The 17,134-nt window shown below is 39.7% G+C and overlaps 1 protein-coding gene across 1 annotated transcript; it reads left to right on the forward strand.

Annotated features, from left to right (window-relative positions):
• Positions 1-909: 909 nt before the first annotated feature.
• LOC139727490 (E3 ubiquitin-protein ligase TRIM45-like) lies at positions 910-3,055 on the forward strand. Its single transcript, XM_071638465.1, has 2 exons — positions 910-1,008; positions 1,196-3,055. Exon 2 carries the CDS (start codon positions 1,205-1,207, stop codon positions 3,053-3,055), a length of 1,851 nt encoding a protein of 616 aa, XP_071494566.1. The 5' UTR covers positions 910-1,008; positions 1,196-1,204.
• The last annotated feature ends 14,079 nt before the right edge of the window (positions 3,056-17,134 follow it).

Here is a 17,134-nt window from a genome sequence, read left to right on the forward strand (position 1 = left end):
TCACTCAACATAATAAGTGAGCATTGCACCTCTCTCGCTTGCTTTAGACATAATATTAATTATTATTAGCGTAATGATAGTTTTTGGTATTTTTTTATATTTTCCTATATGTGTAAGTGGTGTTTTTTTGCACAAATAACTGTCTTGCACTCTACAATCAGTTCAAATCAGTTGCTTGTTCTCACACCTCCTGCAAATATTGTTTAAATAGAACATGTCATTCAAACTGAAACAAACGAACTTAACCTTGACCAAGTTCTACTTCTTCTTTGCATTTGCACATGGAGCATTTACACTTGAATAACACGCCATGTGCTGTGGTGAAAACACTGATCTCTGTGTATAGAGCGTGGAGAGATCGTATGTGTTTGAAACCTTGTCCATCCTTTGTCATGTTTGTTTTTAGCGAACCTTACTAAAGAGGGCGGTATAAAGATGGGCCAGTGCGGAGTGCGCGATGTGACGTCAACTTGAGTCCAAGTTCGGTGGTTATGTCTTAACGGTATTCGAGTTGCATGTGAAAAATGTGAAAACTTTGAACGAAAAAAAAAAAATCCTGCTCTGGACTAATTCCAGTGAATTTCGTTTGTTCATAATTCTTGTAAAAATGGATAACTTTCTTTTTTCTTTCGTGTAAGTTAAGTAGGGCTCAAAAAGTACGAAAATCCCACATCACGAATTCACCAACGTTTACAGAACGTGCGTTCTTAACAGGTGGGGAAAACCCACCGCTATAAATGTACGGTAGGTCACTGCTAAAAGGTCACAGTGGTCCTTCCTTCGCTAGCTAGCTGTCTGACAGTAGTGAGTGGTTCGTAATGTGCTTCATGTCTTGCTTGACTAATTTTTGGTACCCTGTTAGTTAATAGAAATCTATTTACATTCAATCTAATTTCCGTTCGCAGCGTTGTGGAGGCTTCACGAACAAATTGTGATCTCCCTCAGCGATATGAACGTCGGAGTCAGACGTAAATCAGCAAAAATCAACCCGGAAGTGAAGCAGACTTTGTAAGCAGAAGAAAAAATTATTTATACGCTTTTGTTGAACTTAGCCTTACTTTAATGTATTCACTGAAACAAAGAAGATAGTTTCTGTGTATGTGTCAGCATGTGTGCATGACAAATGTGTGCGTGCAAAGCCTACTACATGTTTGTCATATTAATCCTGTTCTATGTTTCTGTGCCTGATATGCAGATACACACCATGGCAATGAATCATCAATTCAGCAGCCAGAAACCGGAGTGTTCTATCTGTCTAACAAATTCCAACCAACTAAAAACACTGACATGCTCTCACACCTTCTGCAAAGACTGCCTGAAATGCATCTTTCAAACCCAGACCAACCAAAGTGCTGTGTCATGTCCTGTGTGCACGAAAGGAACTTCCGTAACCAATGAAGATGTGGATAAGTTACAGACAATAGTCACGCCGAGTTCTGTGGTGGAAGAAGTGAAAACTAAAATTCCAACGTGCTCAGTTTGTGAAGCGGAGGTAAACCCGCCAGCCGTGTCCTATTGTCAAGACTGCGGGGAAAATATGTGCAAATCCTGCGAGAAAGACCATTCCAACTGGAAAAGGTTCTCCAAGCACTCAGTTGTGGCCGTGAGTGAGGTAGTTTCTGGGAAAGCTCCCTGTAAGAGGCGACGAAAGTGTAAAAAACACCCCAACGAGGACGACGAATGTTTCTGTCGCGCATGTCGGGAATTCGTCTGTTTCAGATGCGGGATGTTGGAGCACTCACAAGAGGGACATAAAGTGGTAGAAGCCTCCAAACATGAGGAAACATTGATGGAAAATATCAAGGACTTAGAGAAAAGAGCAGAGTCAAAGAAAGTAGCCGGGGAAAAACACATTGAGTTCATAGAAACACAACGCAAGGAAATAGCGTCTGTAATGACAAAGGTCAACGAAAATATCGACAATACATACAACGAATACATCAATTTCTTGTCAGAAAGAAGAGAGGCGCTGAAATGTAAACTGAAAGAACTGTCTGAAAAACTTCAGAAAGAGCTGCTTGACATGATAGAAGAGAGTCGCCGAGCAATCAGCCAGATGAGCGCTGCGGTAAAACTGGTAGCCAATGGTATGAAAGTATCGCTAGAGAAAGACGCCTTGATTGCCCATGACACTCTGTGCAAGAGGCTTGAGCGTATCCTGGGACGAAACAACCCTGGCGAACAGGCACCGAGAGGTGTCGTGGAACGAGCCCGAAAAATCACATTTCATAAATACGAAGGAGCACACGAACTCGGTCTTGGTAAGGTAGAAGGATATAGAGATACTTTGAATCTCAAAGCAGATGTAGAACTCCCTCGCGATTGTTGCATAAAATGCGTCACTCGCGTACCAAGCGGTGAGATGGCGGTGGGACTGTGGGGAGGCGGAATCCAACTCTACTCCCCTGATGGCGAGTTACAGCAGACGGTGCTGAACGATGCTAATATCCTTGACATTCGATTTTTGTCCGATTGTCGAAGTGTGGCGTATGATGCAGACAACAAGGTGTCACTGTACACCCCACAGTGGGAGAAGCTCGATGTCGAATTCAAGACGATGACTGAGGATGAAGGATGGATTGGTTGTCTGACGGTTGATGGATGTGATAATATCTACGTAGGTTACGTGGACCACGGGACTATTGAGGTGTTTTCCCCACATGGTGGTGCGGCAGTCAGAAAAATAATGTGTGATGGATATACACCTTGGCATTTGTTCTCTTTTCAATCCACCGAAAACCTGATACTTAAAGATAAGAGACATGTGATCAGGCTTGATGATGCTGGAAAGAAGGTGAATGTCTTGGAGAAGGAGACCGCCTTTGCCTTCCCAGCTGTTTGTCGAGATGATTTGGTCATCGTAGCTTCGGTAAAGGATGACGACGGCCTTGTCAGTATTGATCAATACACGAGTGACTTTGAGCACGTCAAGAATCTCATCAGTGATTTCAAAATATGTCAACCGAAAAGAAATTGGTACTATCTGCAAGAGTTTACGAGTGGCGAGATAGCTCTCTGCACTTCAGAGAGACTCTATATATTTCATGCCGTATAACAAGTGATCCAAATCAGACCAAAATCCAAAATCCAAAATCGCCCAGATAATTTTCCACATGAACGCGATCGAAACAATAGCTGCTCTCAAACCAGTTTTTCTTTGTTGGCCAACGAAAAGCTACCATGAGAAATCGTGTCATGCATAATTTTAAAGAGGAGACCAGTGTCTTTATTGACTGTATTTTTTAATCATTAATAACTACTAGTAATTGATTTTAAATGGATGGTTTAGTATTGGTGGAGATGAGAATTGAGCTTTTAACAATTTGTTTGACACCAAGAAACCACTTATGAAATAGTAGAGAGCATACCATTTTTAGTGGAAATCAAGGTTTGTTTGATGAAATTGGAATGGCTGAGACATCCAAAAACAGAGTAAAACAAATTGATCGTATATCAAAAGGTGGATCGCACCCTTTATAAGGATCACTCTGTTTTGGATATCTTGGCCATTTCAAAACTAATTTTCATCAAAGTAACATTGAATTCCTCTTGGAATTACATGTTCTTTCATATTTTGTAAAAGATTTCTCATTATCTCACCAAAAATGGTAGAAACCTCAACTTAGGTCTCCACCAAAACTATACAATTTCTTTAATTTCGGATTCGACAAAGACCTAGATTAAACGAATGGCTGCATTGCTGCCCTTTTTTTTAAAACTATTTGATATCCTGATATCCCCTTTAGGGAAATACGATACATGTGAATTGTTGTGGGATAATTGCACAGACTTGCATGCAAGTATATCGCAGTAGTGTGCATAATCGTATATGGGCTCCCTTTTTGCGATGCCTGTTGTGTATGAATATTCCGAGATTTCTAAGGTCAATTGTATATCTCAAAGAGTGTCATTTCTTTATCTTATTGATACTAATGCTTTCAATCAATGGAATGTATGTGAATACACCTTCCTGAATGATCCTACAAAATAACAAAGTAACAAATGAGGAAAGCATTCGGTAAAATCACTTTACAATTTACTCTTTGAAAAAGCGATGACATTCATCTAAAATTATGAAGCACACTTTTATTGCAAAGTTGTATGGGTTTGATAAGAATGACAGGAATGTGTGTTGTCAAATGATTTTGTTAAGTTCTGCATGAATAATAATCACTGTTACAGGTCGTAGGGGGAATTAACATCGTACCTTTAATCTGTGAGTTATTTTACTCACAACTTGCAATTCTTACATGCGACAATAATGATTATCGCTTGGTGGACTTTTGCATTGAATGTAATTTTACACAGTCAAATTCAGAAGGGAAGGGGATGCTAGAGATACAGTGCACTCCCGTTACAACGAACACGATTATAACGAAATTTCGTTATATCGAAGTAAATCTTCTGGTCCCAAAATTTTCACCATTAAAGTCTATGGTACAAAATTCGCTTATAACGAACACGGTTATAGCGAAATTTCCGTTATAACGAAGTCTTTTCCGAGCGCCACAGACAAAGAAAAACAAAAGAAACGTGCTCCGTTATAACGAAATGCGAATTGCTTTCGAAAATACGTAGCGGAACAAGCATATATAGCATCTCTGCATGGGTTAACGCTTCACACCACTGTGCGTTCGCTCCTTGTGTCACGCACCGTTTTTGAGGGGAACTTGCGTTTATTATTGTAATACAGTTATCCCATCACATTTCACATAGCTTTGCAGTGTATGATGAGTATTCAGCAAACATAATATACGTGGTTCCTTGTTTTCGTTATATATTGTATTTGTTCGGTTATAACGAACTTTCGTTATAACGAAAGAAAACTGCCGGTCCCGAGCATTTCGTTATAACGGGAGTGCACTGTATCTGCCATCACGGTGACAAACAGCGAACATGCTATACAATGATACAACAATAGATAACCCGGGCATACATACTCGAGCTGGATTCGAACCAGCGACCTCCTAATCACCGGACAGGTACTTTATCCACCATTTTATATTCATTTCTGTAAAATAGTAACATCGCAAGTATTTGGAAGATAAACACCACTCAGAAAGGCAACGGCAGCCTAGCTTCACTAATCTGTGACTATGTAACTGAGATAATAAATCAATGCCACTGGTCAATAATGTTTTATTATAAGAGATGTTAGTGGTGGGTGGTAATTCCTAAAGTTGTCAAAAGTTGAATAAAAGGGAAAGACGTCAATGATCGTATAGTCGTATTCATATCTGGAGACAGTGAGATAGGAGGATATATGAAATACATAATATTATGTTAATACATCGAAATGCAAGAAAGTTGAAATAGGAATGATGCAGACGGACTGCAAAGATTATTCTTCATGACTGTTCTTTTTTTTTAATTACTCGCTGCTATTGAGTTCTTGCCGCAAGATGTTCAGCCCAGAAGGCTTGCTAACCAATCTGTCGCACTCCGAGGGAAACTTAGAAGACGACTATCCTAAGCAGAAGCGCCCTTATCTCTACCATACTGAAAGGTGAAAAGATAGATAAATAAGTAAGAACATACATAAATAAATTAAAAAAAATAAAAGATGTAGGCTGACGGTGGACGGTACAAAACTAAAGAAAATGTCTTTACTATGCATCTATGTTCTGAAGGCAGTGGGGATAGGTGTAAATTAAACCTTGAAATATTGCGGGAGAAAATGCAATGTGCATATTTTTATCATTTCAATTCAATTCAATTCATTTATTTCATTCTTCTTCTTTTTTTCTTTTTCAACAAAAACATAACAAGATAAATCAGGTTTTACATCATAAACAAAGAACATTTGCCTTTGCAATTAATAAATGGTATTCAGAAAAAAAAATGTACATAGCTTTGATTGCAACGGAGAAGTTCTGGTGCTAACAGTCTCATTCCTCATCAGAGGGTATAAGTCTCTGTTTCAAACGGCTTATCTTAAAGATGATTATGCGTACGTCTTCACAAATACTTGTACCTCCCCTTTAAGTTTGTTTTTCTAATTCTTAATATTACTTATCGTTGTGTTCTACCCATTAAAATCTGTCTGTAGTGAATTTGGCAGAGATATGAATGTCATGGGGTAAACAGGAAGGCTTAAATTAGGAGATATTTGAGCAAGAAAACCATTGCATCAGAGCCTGGTTGAGTTGTACTCTTCTGCAACTTGTGTGATATTTCATCCACTATTTGACGGCAGTTAACTCAGGCAGTGATACCAGTATGTCGCAGATTTGCTTGGTAAAATAGCTGCATGAAATGTACTATCATTTCAATTTAGAGTTGAGTTTTGTCTGGAGTATCCACGTGCCCTGTCACTGTGCATACGTTCTCATGTGGGGGAAACACTGAGCGGTATAATGGATGGTGCTGGAAATACCGCACGTTTTAACCGTCATCTGAGCTGAGTTGATGTGCGTCTTTGTTTCGGAATTTTGTCTTTTATTCACGCCTTTTCTCAAGTGAGTGTTTTTGTTTGTTTGTTTTTCTCATGAGGTTTACGACTGATTTGGTACAGCGGTCTGTTTGTACTGACAATGAAAAGCCATTGTTTCAATTATAACATTATTGTGTGTATGTGTGTGTGCGCGTGTGCTATTGTCAAGTCAGTGAATGGCATTATATTTCGTGTTAGAGCCAAAACGACTGTCTTCATGATATCGTTTGTGTGTGTATTTGTCAACATCACAATTTTGTGTAGCGTAGGATCACTTACATCACCAGTCCAAATTTACCTAGCTTTATGTGTATACATTGTAAAATAAAATCGCTAAAATTTCTGTTGCTGGTCACATTATCTTCTTTTTATTTGTCCTACAACAAATATCAAGCTTACGTACTCCTATACATCACAGTCAGTGACAGTGCGCAGACATACAATGACATTCAAACATATTCTTTCCCTCTATTTTTATTCGCTCTTTCTTTTCTCATATGCCATTCTGGCATATGCTTTGTCTTGTGATTGATTATTAAGGGTCCTAAGTAAACTCCCCCTCCCACACGCATACACTTTGTTCTTATAGCTACGTCGTCACCATTTGTTGCAAAAGTATTTGTTTTCAAGGGGTACGTTTCGATTATCTTTTACGTCATAAAAAGACAAATTGTTATTACGTAGTGATCATCATGATGTCAATTAATGTACGTATTTTTTTTTGGGGGGGGGGGGAGGGGGCTTTGTGAACACGAAGTGGGAATAAATTCAAAAGTAATCAATCAATCAATCAATCAATCAAATCAGTCAGTCAATCAATCAATCAGTAAATCGACAATATTCGATAAATGAATACATGGCAATGGAGGCTTTGAATTCGAACAACAGTTTACCATTGTAAGGTAATCGTATCTGGATGTAACATAGAACCTCTTCATCATATGCCGGTGCTTGATGTATAACACATCTATAACGCCACAAAAACGTTATAATCCTATGGACTATCCTGGTGCTATATCCTACAGACACATGGTCATGATTGACTCTATACCCTTTCCTACTCTCCCCGTGGAAGAAAATAACCTCCGATATGTAATACAATGTTGAACACATACCTTACTATTTTGTTATCACCATCATTGATATTAGTATAATGATAACAACTATTATCATTATCATTTTCAATATTTTTATTATCATTACCATCATCATCTTTATCATCTCTACTATCACCAATATCAATTTCCTGTCATTAAATATCACTCATTCCATTTCTAACCAAAAAAACATATAACATGAAAAATTACATCTACCATTATCGATAATAATACTGTTGCACTATGAGGGATGAATGAATAACCAGAGAGATCATGTCACTTGCCTGGCGTTTTGTACTTCAAGACTAGGGTTATTGATGGATATTTTTATACTTCTTGCACCATCCATCAAAAACAACCAAGGCCATCAACGGTATTCAAAGCAGAGTGGTGTAACTGACGTTCGAATGGAGGTGCCGAGTTCGAAGTGTTTACTTCATGTTGTGGACGAGGTGTTATACCCGTGCGATTGGCCAGTTAATGGCGGCTCCTGTCTAAGATAATGTTTAGTTCACCTGAGCCGAGGGTTCTAGTGAGCTATTCCGATGGTTCTTCGTCCGTCGTCCGTCATCGGTCGTGCGTACACGTACACGTAAACGTTATACATTTTCATTTTCTTCTTGGAAACCCAATGACGGATTTTCACCAAGCTTGGCAAGTAGCATCCCGAGGGGATACTGCCCCACCAAAAGTTTTTTTCGCTAGAACGAGAAATGATAGAGCTGGGGGTCCAAATTGGGGACTTAGTTTTATATCTTCATCTTGTACTTGGTCAAATTTTCACTGCACCTGGCCATCATTATTGCTTGGATGAAGGAATACAATTGTACAAATGGGCACGACCCCCCCCCCCCCCCCCCATCCTCCCCCGGGAAGGGGGGGGGGGGCGGGAGATTGAAAAATCCTTTCTTATCTATTTTTTTTCAATAGTAAATGATAAGCTACGGTAGTGATATGTGTAATTTAGATTACTGACTGCGCGGAAGGTGAACTTGAGATAATACTCAGGTTAGTCCACTGCGTGGACTGTCTTCACTGCTCTCCACACAATACAGTCAATGAAAAAAATATACCAATATTTCGTCGTTGATGGCGTTGTAGGAATGCGAACCTAGATCGGGAGGCAGCAGTGAAGGGCTCACACCTGTACATAAAATGGAATGTCCCAGACCCCTTCACAAATTTGTACCAAAGATACCAAAATAAATGAAGAAAAATATTAATTAAAAATCATTAATGCAGTTTGGCATAAAACTGAATAGCTGCAGATATTGAGTATGAATTCCTCTACAAACTGCATTTTGGTTTGAAGATGAAAGCTTTTCTCATGGAATTTGAAGGGACTATATTTTATTGGGTGCGTGTAAAGAAAATGGGTGATTTTTTGAGTGAAAAGAACACAATACTGTATTCGAGACAATGTAATTCACCGTACGAATGTGGGGAAAACCAATCGCTATAAATACACAAAGTCATTAAATGTCACCGTGGAAACCAATCGTACAGACCATATTGTGAGTGCTGAGTTATGTATTTTCTCGGAATTATCATGAAACAGGACCAACCCATTCTGTATGCATGCACGCACTTGCGTGTATTAAGTAAATGGAGGTGGAGTGACACACGCGCACAAGGTAGCCTACTGTGCTAAGTGAATGAGTGGGGTTCTATTATTGTTGTTACCTTTTCCCCTGTCGGCCTATGCTAATTCTCCGTACTCTAGTAGAGTTCTAAAAGTCAGTCAACATCCAATTTGATTTCCGTTCGCACCTCACGATCGCTCAACAGCAGCAATTTGTGATCTCCGCCCTCCACCGAAATACATGTACGTCGGAGACAGACACAACTCAGCAACATTGAATCCGGAAGTAAAGCAGACTTTGTAAGCAAACGAAGCCGTCAGTAACTACTTGTCATTGACCCTCCATTTTTCTCTGTTCTACTGTTGTATGTTGTCATGTTATCATCAGTTGTTTTGTTTTGTAGACAATGTTTCATAATCTCCGCCGCTTTGTTTTTGTATTTCTGATATCCCTAGGACTGAACATCATGGCAACGAATCATCAAATTAGCAGGCAGAATCTGGAGTGCTCTATCTGTCTGACACTTTTCAACCAACCAAAATCATTGGCGTGTTCTCACACCTTCTGTAAAGACTGCGTGGAACGTATCTTTCAAACTCAAGCCAGCCAGCATACTATATCATGCCCTGTATGCAGGGAAGAAACTTCCGTACCCAACGGAGATGTGGGTAACTTACGAACAAACGTACCAATGAGTTCTCTGGTGGACGAAGTGAACACAAAGAATCCTACATGCACAATTTGTGACACGGACGAAAAGCCGCCAGCTGTGAACTATTGTCAGGACTGTGGACAAAATATGTGTTCATCCTGTGAGATAAAACATTCGAGCTGGACGCCATTCTCCAATCATGTTGTGGTTGCCATGCGCGTGGTGCTGTCGGGAAGAGTTCCGTTTAAGATGCGACGAAAGTGTAAGGAACACCCTAACGATGATGAAGAATGTTTCTGTACCGGATGTCGGGAATACGTGTGCTTCAAATGCATGAAATGTGGAATGCTGGAGCATTGGGAAGGGGGACATGGAATGGTAAAGGCATCCAAACATGAAAAGAATGTAATGGACAATATCAATAACTTGCGAAAGAGAGTAAAATCAAAGAAAACACTCGTTGAAAAACACATAGAACTAATAGAGACAGAACGCAAGGAAATTACAGATATGATGAGAAAGATCAACGATGACATAGACAAGACATACGAGGAAAGCATGCAAATATTGTCAGCCAGAAGAGAGGCGCTCAAGAGTAAAGTGCGACGATTGTCTGAAAAATTCGAGAGGGAATTGGATGTCATGACGGAAAAGAGTCGCCGAACAGTCAATCGTATTAACGCTGCCAAAGAGCTGGTGGCTATAGGTATGGAGGTACCATTAGGGAAAGATGCTTTGGATTCACACGACTCGCTTTGCAAGAACTTGGAGAAGATGCTTGCACGAAGTGATCCTAATGACCAATCACCAAAAAGTGTGAAAAAACGAGCTCAGAAGACTTCATTCCAAAAATACGTGAAGGTCGATGAACCATGTCTTGGTGAAGTTGAAGGTTCAATGAACACGTTGGATCTAAAAAGAGAGGTAGAACCCCCTATTACAGTAACCATGACCTGCGTCACTCGTGCACCAGACGACAAGATGGCGATAGGACTCCGTGTAGGCGGAATCTATCTGTACTCTCCAGATGGCAGGTTGAAGCAGACAGTGATGAAAGATATTCCGACATGGTGAATTGCATTCCTGTCAGATGGTCGAAGTGTTGCATGTGATATAGACGACAACGTGTCTCTGTACACTGCAGAGTGGAAGAAACTCGATGTTAAATTCAAGACAATGAGTTACGCTGGTGAAGAAGGTATTGGCGGTCTCACTGTTGACAGAGGTGACAATATATATGTGGGTTATCCGTGTTGTGAAAAGATCGAAGTATTTACTCCACAGGGTGGTAAAGCAGTTAGGGAAATAAGAAGTGATGGATACTCCCCTCGGGAATTATTCTCCTTTCAGTCCACGGGGAACTTGATATTGAATGATGGAAGAAATATCGTGTGCTTTACCAGTAGTGGGGGAAAGGAAAATGTATTGGAGGAGAGAGAGGGAATACATGCTTACCCAACTGTTTGTCGAGATGATTCGGTCATCGTAGCCTGGGTGAAAAGTGGGAGGACTCTTGACAGTATCGATCGACACACGAGTGATTTAGAGCACCTTCAGAATCTCATTAGTGATTTCGAAATACATGAATCAGAATATTTCTGTTATCTAGAAGAGTCGGAGAATGGCGAGATAGCTGTATGCACCACAAAGAAACTATATATATTTAGTGCAACAAAACACGAACATCAAGCTCGACGATATTGGTTCAGTCGTATGCGAATCATTGAAAATGGATCCTTTAGTAGTAGTTGTGTCCTTCAATGTTGAATAACTGATGACTTATTGCCATCAATCCATCTTACGTCACAATCATTGTACCTGATAAAGATCCCAGACAATAAACAATCAAACAAAGCTTCGTTACCTTCAACTTTAGATAACCTCACTTCATCCATCAGTACACCCATTCAACAAGTGAATTACAAGCCCAGACTGTACCCCTCACATTCAGTGGCGTATCTAGGGAAAACGGCGCCCGGGGCAAGCGCGAAAATTGCGCCCCTAATTTCTGAAAAAGTGTTCAACAACAAACCCCATCCCGATAGAGACTTTTAAACAGTCCACATGATATGCTTTTTCGAGCACTTAAAAGGGGTCTTTTGAGGGTGATTTAAATGTGATATATTTTGATAATTTTGAGCGCAGCGAGCGAGCCGAAAATTTTTGTATTTCAGCTTACAAAACATGGAATTCTTGTCATTTTTTGCTTATTAAATTTTACAATTCTAATGAAGATATAGTGACGGCCTTATAGATCCCTTTAGAACGGATGAAATTGCAGCCGCAGCTCCGTGTAACATTTTGCCTGCTAAATATAAAATGACATGTGTGAACACAATAGACATTGTCATTTGTACGCGTCATCATCACGCTTTGTTCTTATCTCTTTTTATTTTTTGATAAAATTTATCGAGCGAGCGCAGCGAGCGAGCCGAAAACTTTTGTATTTCAACTTACAAAACATGGAATTCTTGTCATTTTTTGCTTATTAAATCTTACAATTCTAATGAAGATATGAAGATATAGTGACGGCCTTATATATGAAGAGTTTGTTTGCAAAAACCGATAAGTCCATATTTGTTAAATGGAGATATTTGCGATTAAAGGTCAAGAAAAATAAGGAGAATAATAAGAAAATTTTTGCTTCTTTTGACCATAACTTCAAAAATATACCTTTGTATGTAATGACCAATATATCATTTGAAAGGTATTATTTTGTACTTTATGACAGAGACCGTACTTCAAAATCTTCAAAAATGGACTTATCGGTTTTTGCAAACAAACTCTTCATATATAGATCCCTTCAGAACGAATGAAATTGCAGCCGATGCTCCGTGTAACATTTTGCCTGCTAACAAATATGACATGTGTGAACACAATAGACATTGTCATTTTGTCAGCGTCATCATTACGTTTTGTTCTTATTTTCTTTTGTATATAAATTTTGGCGAGCGAGCGCAGCGAGCGAGCCGAACATTTTTGTATTTCAGCGTACAAAACATGGAATTCTTGTGTAAACACAATAAACATTGTCATTTTGCCCGCGTCATCATCATGTTTTGTTTTTATCTTGTTTGATTTCGTTTTCTGCCCCCCCCCCCCTCCCCCATTCTCCCTTCCCCCGTCCGGGCGAGTTTTTTTTTTCTTCTTCTTCTTCTCCTCCTTTTTTTTCTTTTTCTTTTCTTCTTCTTCTTCGTTTTTTTTTTTCGTTTTCCGTTTTTGGCGCCCCCAAGGAGTGGCGCCCGGGGCACATGCCCCCCTTGCTCCCCCCCCCCCCAGATACGCCACTGCTTACGTAATACATGTACTCCAATCCTAACTCATACAAACTAAATAAAATGATTATGAACATGTGTGCATGTTGCTTGGACAAAATTAATGCACTAGCACTCATGTTGTCTATTCCCCATTCTCCTAGGCTTTATGCATGCTTATGTTTGGACGCCCATTTGTTATATTGCGTTGATAATGGATCCATTAGTATATCTCCTATATTTTTCCTTTTTTTTTTCATACCAGTTGCAACTTGATCAGTCTGTCACTTTTATCTCTCAATCATTGCTATGCAACATTCTTTTTCTTTCACTTTATACCACATGTTTGCTTGCCAAATAATTATGAAATAAAATCACTCCAAATCAAAATCATTCACATTAGAAATTTTGACGTACGCGATCCTCATGAGAAAATACAAATATAATATCACATAACCATTTCTCGGCCGATTTCCCCCCATCCCCCCACACGCACCTTCTTGGCCGACCGTACGCTATTGACATAGGGTATCTAAACAGAAATATTAGTAGTCGGTTCTCACAGTTTCAATCTATAAGTTAACCCGGTAGCAAATTCAGCAAGGAAAATGTTGTCACATACAAAATGTGTAAAGGCTTGTATTCCAAATAGGGATGAAATATATATTCCAAAATGCTATGTACTTGGAATGTCCATGCACGAGAATCTGCAGTGCAAATGTGAGACTTTGATATGCCTGTCATTCATGACTTTCCTTGCTTGCTGAAATCAGAACAAGAACGAATTTCCTTAACAGTCACCTTTCGTAGGAGATGATCCCCTCTTTCGTCACACCTAAGGACCAAGATGGAGAAGGCACAAAGATCCTTTAGCCAGCTCTGTAATGTCCTAATCTTTTTGATTTCTAAAATTGTTTGCCCACTGATAATGTTCATCAAATTCATCTATCTTATTTATTACTGCCATTATTTTTGTTTGTTTGTTTGTTTGTTTGTTTGTTTGTTTGTTTTTACGAGTAGGCTCTTTCAGGTCAAGAACTGATTTGAAAATTGGCCCTGCATAAGAAAATGCAAACTACATACAAAGTTTTAGCGTAGAAGCTCATTATTCTGTAATGGAAATTCAACTGAAATTGGTGTTTAACTTTTGATCTCAATACAAGGTGTTTACCTCCGAAATTTTCAGCAAATCAACGCTACAACCTTCATCAGCGGAATGACCTGTCTTCGCCTTGATCACGTCTGTTCTCCTGTACATATGTGGATTGAGTGAATGCAGCAAATTCAGCAGATCAGTGAAAGTTTTGTGGAAAATCGGACTATCCATTTAACGTTATGAATTCTTATAGTTTCTCCGCAGTGACTGCTTGATGAGAAGACTACTACAGCGTATGATGTCACCTGCGTCCGACGAAACCAGGACAATTTCACGAAATTATATGAAAAAAAAACAACAGCACAAATTCTCTTGACTTGCAACTGACATATTCTAAGGGTGATGTTATATCCCCTTCCTTCTGAAAGAGGCAAGTTAAGTGCTTTTTTAGTATGCGATATAACTGATAATACTTTGAATTTTCTTTATATTTTCTTCATATTCTACGAATGTGACGTCACAAGCTGTAGTAATTTTGTCATCAATTGATGGCGGCATCGAAACTTCAAAAATTCTTAACTTTTGAAAGGATTGTCCGATTTTTCTGATGCTTTCACTGATGTGCTTCAATATTATTGCTGCATTTTCTTAATCCTTTTGTATATCAAAGTGAACTGTCCTTGACGTATAAAGTAATAATAATTTGGAATTATGCATCGGTTGAATGTATTCGATTAAAATTCTAAAGTTGAGAGCTCGATTTTTAACAGAGATACTGTTTAGTTTATAGGGAAAAATACAGGAAATTGCTGGACACCGAACAGTATAAATGAGTCTTCAAGAGTCTTACAGAAAATGGCTTCATTGCAATTATTTATTCTGTGTCCACTATTGAAGTTCTTTATAAAACTTCAGTTCATTTGATGGTAGTAAGGGTGGAAACTAATTGTTATATGTGTTCTCTGAACAAGGAAGTAATCAGGCAACTTCATTGGTCAAAGAAAAGCCAAGTAGATTTGACATAAGGTATATCACATCCTCCATAAAGCCTATTATCTAATACTGATGTTAGTGGGTAATCTTTTTGTCATTAATTCATAGAGCAATTGGTATTCCTGGCAATGGTTTCCATGAGCGAATGTGAGACCTTTTTTTTTTTGCAATGTAAACTCTTTGACAGGAGCCTTTAATATCATAAGTCGCCCAAACTTGGATTAGATTTACCAAGCTTTAATTGCAGAGAAGAGACACTGGCTCTGACAATTCTGGTGTAGGTTGAATATTAAAGGTATCTGTTTCGGTTGGCGATAAGCAGTGGCGTAACTACGGGGGGGGGGGACCTCCCCCCCCCCCCTAATCCGCTGGCAAAAAAAAAAAAAAAGCTTACCAAAATGGTAATTCAAGGGTTAGCAAACTGCTTTTGAAATCGACATGAAAGGGTGATCAAGAAATAAGATATTTTTCTTAGATTTCTTTCAACCATAATTAAAGAGGTATATAGTGTGAAACATTGTTGACAAAGCCCGGAGCCGACAGAAGATTGTGATTCAGCGTGATTCTTGGTTGGCATTCTGAATATAAGCAGGATGTGCGCAGTGTACTCAGAACATCCGAACGGCAAAAAAAAAAAAAAAAAAAAAAAAAAAGTGTCGCTGCAATGTTGCGCAATGTGATGTAGAATGTACACCTTCGTTATATCAAAGTTAGATCATTGATTTTGCAGCGTTGCTTTATATACTAGTCTATATCAAAATGCCTTGCATTGCCCATAATAAGACATGACCAGACCTATTTCCTAACTTTTCCATGTATATAAAACACACACACACACACAAACACAAACAATTAGAGGATGCTCAAAAGTGCAGATTTTGGACATCCTTCCCCCGCTTGGTCACTTCGACGCCCCCTCGCTGGTCATACCTCCCCCAATCATGAACGTAAACCGACACCCTTGACTACCAGCGGCGGATCCAGGGGGTGGGGGAGCACCGGGCGCCCCCCCCCCCCCTTAATTTCCAAAGCGAAAAAAAATATAGCTACAAACGGCAGTTTTGGACTGTAAAATGTCAAAAATTTTCAAGCTCGCTCTCTCCGCTCGCTCGCATTTAATCGCTATGCCATACTCCTGATGTTGCTGCCAGTAATTGCCAGCAGTTGCGCCCGTTGGCCCCCCCCCCCCCCTTAATTTCCAAAGCAGAAAAAGTGTAGCTACAAACGGCAGTTTTTGGGACTGTAAAATGTCAAAAAATTTTAGCTCGCTCACTCCGCTCGCTCGCAATTAATCATTATGCCATTCTCCTGATGTTACTGCCAGTAATTGCCAGCAGTTTTGGCCGGTGCGCCCCCCCCCCCCCTTAATTTCCAAAGCGAAGAAATATAGGTACCAACGGCAGTTTTGGGACTGTAAAATGTCACAATTTTCAACTCGCATTTAATCGTTATGCCATACTCCTGATGTTGCTGCCAGTATTGCCAGCAGTTGCGCCCAGTGCGCCCCCCCCCCCCCCCCCCCGGTGAATTTCCAAAGCGAAAAAGTATAGCTAAACGGCAGTTTTGGGACTGTAAAATGTCAACATTTTCAAGCTCGTTCGCTTCGCCCGCTCGCAATTAATCGTTATGCCATTCTCCTGATGTTACTGCCAGTAACTGACAGCAGTTTTGCCCTGTGCGCCCCCCCCCCCCCTTAATTTCCAAAGCGAAAAATATAGGTGGAAACGGCAGTTTTGGGACTGTAAAATGTCACAATTTTCAAGGTCGCTGGCTTCGCTCGCTCGCATTTAATCGTTATGCCATTCTCCTGATGTTGTTGCCAGTAATTGCCAGCAGTTGAGCCCGGTGCGCCACCCCCCCCCCCCCCTCTTAATTTCCAAAGCGGAAAAATATAAGTACAATGGTAGTTTGGGGACTGTAAAATGTCTAAATTTTCAAGCTCGCTCGCTTCGCTCGTTCGCATTTAATCGTTATGCCATTCTCGTGATGTTGCAGCAGATGCGCCCCCGTGAGCCCCCTTAATTTC

This window comes from Diadema antillarum, unplaced genomic scaffold (assembly GCF_040938485.1).
Source record: "Diadema antillarum isolate AM-2024a unplaced genomic scaffold, OU_Dant_1.0 seq00000133_RagTag, whole genome shotgun sequence".
Lineage (NCBI taxonomy): Eukaryota > Metazoa > Echinodermata > Echinoidea > Diadematoida > Diadematidae > Diadema > Diadema antillarum.